The sequence below is a fragment of the Phaseolus vulgaris genome, chromosome 9 (genome assembly GCF_000499845.2).
Source record: "Phaseolus vulgaris cultivar G19833 chromosome 9, P. vulgaris v2.0, whole genome shotgun sequence".
Lineage (NCBI taxonomy): Eukaryota > Viridiplantae > Streptophyta > Magnoliopsida > Fabales > Fabaceae > Phaseolus > Phaseolus vulgaris.
This window is the reverse complement of record NC_023751.2, coordinates 3,691,771-3,700,366: the sequence shown is the minus strand read 5'-3', so window position 1 is coordinate 3,700,366 and position 8,596 is coordinate 3,691,771. Positions and strand designations below refer to the sequence as shown.

The 8,596-nt window shown below is 48.4% G+C and overlaps 1 protein-coding gene across 1 annotated transcript; it reads right to left on the bottom strand.

Annotated features, from left to right (window-relative positions):
- Nucleotides 1-1,791: 1,791 nt before the first annotated feature.
- On the bottom strand, nucleotides 1,792-4,388 carry LOC137822108 (uncharacterized). Its single transcript, XM_068627010.1, has 2 exons — nucleotides 3,653-4,388; nucleotides 1,792-3,419 (listed from the first exon to the last, which is right to left on the bottom strand). The coding sequence occupies exons 1-2, from the start codon at nucleotides 4,386-4,388 to the stop codon at nucleotides 1,792-1,794; spliced, it is 2,364 nt and encodes a 787-aa protein (XP_068483111.1).
- Nucleotides 4,389-8,596: the final 4,208 nt, after the last annotated feature.

Sequence of the window (8,596 nt, the reverse complement as noted above, 5' to 3'; positions counted from 1 at the left end):
TTAATGCGTCGTCCAGCTTTCCTTTCATCAGTTTAGTACAAAAATTGACAAGTTACCCAATCGGTCTCCCATTGATTCGGGCGGTCGGCCATTAATTGCGAACGTTAAATTCGGACAAGTAAAATATGGGCGATCGGCCATTAATTGCGAACGTTAAATTCGAGCAAGTAAAACATGGGCGATCGGCCATTAACTACGAACGTCAAATTCGAACAAGTAAAATATGGGCGATCGACCATTAATTGCGATAAATATAATTCGGTCGTTCGGCCTTAATTTGCGATTGTTAAATCGAGCAGGCTTGGTGATTGTCATTCGAGCAAGTTTGGTGAGCGGTCGACCGGCACTTGCGATGTTGATCGAGCAAGTGGGCGGTCGGCCAATACTTGCGATGTTAATCGAGCAAGTTTGGTGAGCGGTCGGCCGGCACTTGCGATGTTGATCGAGCAAGTGGGCGGTCGGCCAATACTTGCAATGTTAATCGAGCAAGTTTGGTGAGCGGTCGGCTGACACTTACGATGTTAATCGAGCAAGTGGGCAGTCGGTCGGCCAATACTTGCGATGTTAATCGAGCAAGTTTGGTGAGCGGTCGGCCGACACTTGCGATGTTAATCGAGCAAGTGGGCAGTCGGTCGACCAATACTTGCGATGTTAATCGAGCAAGTGTAGGTGGCGGTCGGCCATTGCTTGCTCGGTAGAATATTTCCGAGAGGTGGTGGCGAAATATTTCCAACACTTTGATGAAAACTTCTCGTTAAAACCTCCCTAGTTGGGTGAGGAAAGAGTGCGTGATTTTATTGATTTTAACTGTAATAGAACTTGAGGTGCGTGGCATTCCACGTCCTCGGTACAATTTTTCCTGAAAGGCATTCTAAATGATAAGCTCCTCCCTGCACGACTTCTCGGACTCGGAAAGGCCCCTCCCAGTTGGATGAGAACTTCCCTTCATTTTTTCTCGCGTCGCTGCGCATTCTCCAGACGAGGTCGCCCTTCTGAAAACTACTCGGCCGGACCTTTGTGTTGTATCGCCTGGACGCCCGGACTTTGTAGGCGGCCTCCCGAATCCTGCTTTTGTCACGAAACTCACTTACTAGGTCGAGGTTAACCGCTAGGCTTTCCTCGTTCAGGGTGAGATCGAACATCTGTCGTCGTATAGTGGGTTCGGCCACCTCAACCGGGATCATGGCCTCGGTCCCGTATGTCAGGCTGTAGGGTGTCTCCTGTGTGGTAGTTTGGGGGGGGGGGTGCACCTGTACGCCCAAAGTACCTCGATCAGCTCCTCGGTCCATCGGCCCTTTGCTTTGCCCAGCCGTTTCTTTAGCTCGTTGAGTTTGACCTTGTTGGCGGCCTCGGCCTGCCCATTGGTTTGCGGGTGTTCCACTGAGGCCGTGATGGACTTGATGCCCAGGTCGTCATAGAAGGACTGTAGGCCTCAGTCAATGAACTGTCGGCCATTGTCAGTTATTATCATGTGCGGGACGCCGAATCGGCAGACAATGCTCTTCCACACGAAGTTTTGCACATTCTTCGCCGAGATGGAGGCGAGGGGTTCGGCCTCGATCCATTTCGTGAAGTAGTCGACTCCCACCAGGAGGAACTTGGTCTGCCCTTTCCCTGGGGAGAATGAACCGATAATGTCCATCCCCCATATGGCGAACGGCCACGGGGAGATGATGCTGTGCAGTTCCTCTGGCCTGGTGTGGTAGAGGGGGCCGAACTCTTGGCACTTGGCGCATTTCTTCACGTATTCGGCACAGTCGCCTTGTATGGTCGGCCAGTAGTAGCCGGCTCTCAATGGATCTCGGCCAGAATGTACTCGGTCCTTTTGTTGGTGATGCATTTTAGCAAGGGGGTCGAGTAGCCTCTTCGGTACAAATCTTCGTTGATCATGGTGTATCGGGAGCATTGCTGCTTCATCGCCTTCTCTTGGTCGGCCTTGCATGTGCCGTCCGTTAGGTATTGGATGACGGGCGTCATCCAACTGTCGGCCTCGACCTCTTCTTCTTCTATAGCCAGACACTCGGCCTCGGCCTCCGTCACACTAGGGTGTCTCAGCCATATTTGTATGACTGATCTCTGATAACTCTTCTTCTTGGTGACCGATAGCTTGGACAGGATGTCGGCCCTTTTGTTGTCCTCCCTCGGTATGTGCTCCAAGGGTGCTTTGCTGAAGCGGGCGATGCTGTTTCTGGCCGCGTGGTAGTATCGCTGCAGAAGAGGTTCTTTAACTTCAAACTCCCCGTTGACTTGGCCGACCATCACCCGGGAGTCGCTTTTGCATGTCACTTCGCGTGCTCCCATGTCGTAGGCTAGGTTCAGCCTAGCGAGTAAAGCCTCATACTCGGCCTGGTTATTGGTCGCTCGGAATCCAAATTGGAGCGCTTGTTCTAGGAAGAGGTCGCCCGGGCCCTTCAGGACGACTCCCGCTCCGCAGGCTGTTTTGTTTGAGGAGCCGTCCACGTAGAGCGTCCACCCGCCCGAGAGGGTGGGTAGTGGTGTCAGTTCGGCCGAGAAGTCGGCCAGGCATTGAGACTTGATGGCGCCTCTTGGTTCGTAGCGTATGTCGAATTCGGAAAGTTCGACAGACCATCCTATCATCCTCCCTGCAAGGTCCGGTTTAGACAAAATTTTAAAAATAGGGTAGTCGGTCCTTACAGTTATGGAGTGATTTTGGAAGTAGGGGCGCATTCGTCTTGCTGTGAGGACTAGGGCGAGGGCCACCTTCTCTATCATCTGGTACCTGGTCTCGGCCGAGTGGAGGGTTCGGCTGACGAAATACACCGGTCGTTCCTCGCCCTCGGTCTCTTGTACCAGGGCAGCGCTGACTGCTTCCTCCGAGACCGCCAGATATACAAGGATCGGGTGGTCGGGTCTCGGCTTCTGGATGACGGCCGGGGATGTGAGGAACTCTTTGAACTGCTTGAAGATTTCCTCGCATTGGTCGTCCCAGGTGAATTTCTTGCCCTTACGGAGCAGCTGGACCATCGGGAGAGGGCGGTCAGCCGCCCTAGGAGTTGTTGCACCTCTTTCACACTGTTCGGGCTTCTCATGTTGAGTATGGCTTGACACTTGTCGGGGTTGGCCTCTATCCCCCAGTGGGTGAGCATGAAGCCTAGGAACTTCCCTCCCTCGACCCCAAAGGTACATTTTTCGGGGTTGAGCTTCATGTTGACTCCCCTTAAGGCCTTGAAGACCTCGTCCAGGTCTTTTAGGTGTTGATCGAATGAGTCGGACTTCACGACTATGTCGTCCACGTACACCTCTACCGCCCGGCCGATTAGGCCTTTGAAGATTTTGTCCATAAGGCGCTGGTAGGTCGCCCCTGCGTTCTTGAGGCCGAATGGCATGACCTCGTAATAGTAGTTGGCATCGGCCGTCATGAAGGCCGTTTTCTCCTTGTCCCTCGGGTGCATGCTTATCTGGTTATAGCCAGAGTAAGCGTTTAAGAAGCTCATAATTTTGTGGCCGGCCGCCCCATCCACCAGTCAGTCAATGTTCGGGAGGGGGTAGGTGTCCTTCGGACATGCGCTGTTGATGTTCCTATAATCGACGCACATCCTCCAGTTACCGTTCGACTTGGTGACCATGACGACGTTGGCCAGTCATGTCGTGTATCGGGCCTCCCTTATGAATCCGGCCGACAGGAGCTTGCCGGCCTCCTCCTTCGCCGCGAGTCGCTTTTCGTTGCCCAAGTCCCTCTTCTTTTGGGAGATCGGGCGGGCTTCCTTGAATATTGACAATCGATGGGTGATGACATCCGGGCTTACCCCCGGCATGTCGGCCGGTGTCCATGCAAACATGTCGACATTCTTTTTCAGCGCGGCGTGCATGATCTCGGCCTCGGCCGCTGCCAAGGTTGTTCCTACAGCCGTGCTGTGTTCTTCGTCGAGGAGGGGGACTCTCCTCAGCTCTTCTCTTGCCTCCAGTCTATCCTCGGACGCCCGGGGATCGAGGTCCACCAACGCCACGGTTGGCTTGATTTCCCTTGGTCGATCCTTCCTGGGGGAGCGGTCTTTTCGGGAGGACTTCCTCACTCTGAGGGGAGAGGTGACGGCTCTTAAAGGTTCCACCCGGAGGCTCTCGGCGTAGCACTCTCGTGCTTCTTTTTGGTCTACGTGGACCGTGAGAATGTCCCCTGTTCTTGAAGGGAACTTCATTGCGAGGTGAGGGGTTGATACTATGGCCATCAGCCGGTTGATGGATGGTCGGCCGAGGAGGATGTTGTAAGAGGTGTTGGCGTCGATGACCAGGTATCGGATTTTGATGGTCCTGGTGTTCTTCCCCTCTCCGAAGGTGGTGTACAAGTCGATATACCCCTTGGTACCCACCCTTTCGCCCGAGAATCCTACCACGTGGTCATCGTATGGCATCATCTCGGCCTCGGCCATCCTCATGGCCTTGAAAGTTTTCTAGTAGAGGATATCTACCGAACTTCCTTGGTCTATGTCGACCGCTATCACCATCGGGTCGTCCTGCTGGCGGTAGTCTACGCCTTTGAAGTCCTCGTCCGTGAAAGTGATGGGTGGCATCCTCGGCCGGAATGCCACCACGTTCCCCTGATGTACCGCCCGGAGGTGTTTCTTCCAAGCGTTGTTCGTGCTTCCTCCTCCGGCGAAGCCGCCGGCTATAATGTTGATAACCTCTCGGTTACCTCTCCTATCGGCCTCCCTGGGGGGGTCATCCCTTCGGGGGGGGGGGGGGGGGTCGTCCCTCGCGGGTTGTCGATCGCCTCTGTTGTCTCGATCATTTCGAACGCGTTGGGGTGACTTCGTCCGCCTGGGTGGATCCGCCCGGCGGGGTGGGTCTCGGCCATTCCTGACGAAGCGGCGGAGATGCCCAGCCTGGATAAGTTTCTCGATCTTATCCTTTAGGGCTTGACACTCCTCGGTCGAGTGTCCGGTATTCTGGTGGTACCGACACTGCTTCCTCCGGTCGGCATTGTTTGGGCTGGCCACCTTCCTTGGAAGAGGGATCAACTCGGCGCTGAGGGCCTCGTCCAGAATCCTCCCCCTCTCGGTCGTTAGGGATGTGTATCTTGAGAATCGGATTGGTCGATCTCAATTCTCCCGTCGCCGGTCATTTTTTTTGCATCGGCCGCCCTTGGCGGTCCTTTTCTTCCTTCCTCTCTCCACCGGCCTCGGCGCGGCCTGGTTGTGGAACTCTCTTAGCTCTTCCAGCTGCATGTATTTGGCAGCTCTCTTCCTCAGCTCGTCCAAGCTGTCGGCCGGCTGCATGCACAGGTTGTCGGCGAAGGGCCGTCAGCATGTGGTGCATGACAACGTCCGGGCTCAGATTCCAGATGCTCATTGCCACTTTACTGAACCTATCCACGAAGGTCCTCAGCGACTCTCTCTTCTCCTGGCGGATGCCTACCAGAGCGATGGAGGTCAGATGGTGCGGTCGGCTGGTCGCAAACTGAGTTTCAAACTTTGCGACTAGCGTGGCAAAACTATCGATGGAGTTGGTTGAGAGCTTCGTGAACCAACTAAGGGCTGCTCCCTTCAAGGATGTGGGGAACACTCGGCATAAGACGACGTCGTCCGAGGTGTAGAGGCTCATATGGGTGGTGTAGGCGTCCATATGCTCGTCCGGGTCGGTCGACCCGTCATATCGGTCTCGGTTGAAACCCTTCCACTTCTTAGGAAGTGGGACTTCGATAATGTTGTTCGTAAAGGGATGTCGGCGGTTCGGGTCGGCCGTCAGGGTCGGCCGAGTGGACCGGATTAGGCACGACTCGTCGCCCATCTTGGTGTCTCGGGGAGGGGGTCGGCCTCTCGTTCCCTCGGCCACATCTGGGTCGGGCGGAGAGGTGTATGACCTGCCGACAACGTTCGTCGGTATGACGGAGGGTCCTCCCTTCCCCAGCTTCTTCTTCATCTCTTCATTCTCCCTACGGAGAACTTGCAGCTCTTGCTCGTTTTTCTGAGCAGCCTCTTCGGTCTTCCTTCTCATCTCGGCCATCTCTCTCTGGAGAGATAGCAGCAGCATCGTCTGGTCGGCTTCAGTCATTCTTTCCATGCTTCTTGTTGAGACCATCTACTTTTTTCTTTCAGCTAGTTTCCCTCGGCCCCACGGTGGGCGCCAATTGTTCCTGCTAGGGAGATGGGACCTAGAGAACTATTGAAGTCTTCTTCTCCTTCCTTCGGTCGGGCAGGTGACTGGGTGATGAGCTGTGATTCTTCTCGTCTTCTTGCTTATCCTTCGGTACTCGGCACTCGGTCGTCGGGCGAATCACCGGATGGTGGGGGTACCTACGAAGGCACTCCGACGCTCAAGTCAGTAAAGCGGGTGGTCAGCTCTCAGGTAGGTGAACAGTAATAAATGACATACCTTACTCCTTGGAATGCGTGTTATTTATATTATTCTAATGGGCCTACCTTGTTGGGCCTGCTTATCGAGTTGGATACCGCTTAGGGTTGCATTACCTAATTCTTGATGATGGATTAACTTCACTGATCTTGGTTTGAGCGTTAGCTGTAGTAGGGGTCGGCCAAGTTCCCATGGTGTGGGTTGGCCATCGGCCAAATTCCACTGGTCTTGGTCGAGTCTTATAAGGTCTTGGCCAAGTCTTCTAATGTTTCAGCCAAGTTTCCCTGGTCTCGGACAGCCAGGTGGACCTCGGCCTCGCCCATACCGGTACACAATTTATTAAAATGAATTTGATCTAAAATCCAAATTCATTTTAACTACATTAATTGATTTAGAATTTTTCAATTCAATTTAAATTGGAATCAATTTCATTTCGTCAATTTGATTAAATTTAATTTGAGATCCACCTAATAGACTTGATATGAGATTGATCTAATTGACCTACATAGGTTTAACTTAACTTATCTTGACATGATCCTTATCCAATATTGACATGATGTATCAACTAAACAGAGTCGAACTTAACTTGGCTCGACTTGTTTCGACTCAATTTGACTCGGTTTGTCTCAATTTTACCTTAGTCTTACTCAACTTGGACCCAACTAAACTTGGCTCAATCTGAAGATAGCCTAACCTAATCTTGTTCAGATTGACTTGGACCTAAGACAACTCGGTTGAACATGAGACTAGACCGACTCAACTCGATCTATGCTCTGACCAACCTAGTTCCACTTAATGTGGGATCGACTCAACTCAGTTTGACAAGGCTCCAACTTGATATAAGCTTGGTGTCTCGGTTTGACCTAGCTTGGTTCTTCTCGATCTCATATAGGCTCAACTCAATTTAGACCTAATCAAACTTAGCTCGACCTAGCCCCTACCTAATTGGACTCAACCTAATCCAAGTAAATTGAACTGGACTCAAATCGACTTGGTTTAACCTGATATAGGATCGACCAAACTTATTTTGACATGTTTCCGATTCGATATAGATATGATGTCTTGGCTTAACACGGATCCAACTCAACTATTAACAATGTCATGTTATCTTTGTTTTAATGATTATACTTAAACACTTACCTAGCCCAATTTGTTTCCATCCTTATTCTCAACCAATATTCAAAAGACTATTTTTTTTATTGATGTTAACTAGGTTTTTTCAATCGATCACAATGAAACTATCTTTTAGTTAGTGCAAGTCATAATTTTTTTATTCAATGTTAGATGTGATTTTGTTTTTCGAACTCGTTATAATTTTTTTTATAGAAATTTTATAACATACATCAATAGAAAAAGTTGAAAGAGGAAGCGTAGCCAATAACATAAAAAGTAGCCTTAAACTATGTCAAATTAAATAATTACAATTGACGTAAACTAAAAATAACTTCAACTAGTATTAATAAAGAAAAACTATTTTTAAAATGAACTAAAATAACAATACTTTAATAATAAACAACTTCAATCAGTATTAATTGAAAAACATTATCGAATTTTTTGATAATTAAATATTATCTAATATTAAGATGATTTTTTATATTTGGTGATAATTAAAATATTATTTTCAAATAAAAATTAATATTCAATAAATTTGAATTATTTTATCAGAATATTTTTTAAAATAAAACATTTTGAAGTGATATAGTTTAAACTTCATGAAAATTGTGAAATTTCGTATCTATTAAAAGGTAAAGTGAGGGGACGATTAGATAAACATAAAACCAATGTTTATGTTCCTGTTTTTTTTTTTCATATCAAGATTAATTCATAAAAGTAACTCAATTTGCTAGAAAAAAAAAAAAAAAAACTCTCTTTTGAGATAATATATTGGGCTTTGTAGTTTGGTTTTGGAGGAGGCAAGTTCTTCCTACACCCAATATTTTGAATCTACATCCTACACAGTTTTATATTTCCGAAAATACTCTTCATTCTCTGAAAATGAAAATCCAGAATTATAAATAATATATTCTAGAAAAGTAAATCTAGAAGTGATTATTGTGTTTCAAAAATAAAAAAATTGGAATAAAATTCAAAAATCAAAAATTCAATTTCAGAAAAAAAATCCACAATACAAAAAATTAATTTATGAAAACAAATTTAGAAACATATTCCAGAAAAGGATTTTCGTAAGTATTTTTAATATGAATCCCATTCATTTTATTTAAGGATATTTTCGTCTTTTCACACTGAAAATGGGTGCAGTAATATGGTGCAGGAAGTAATTTCCTTT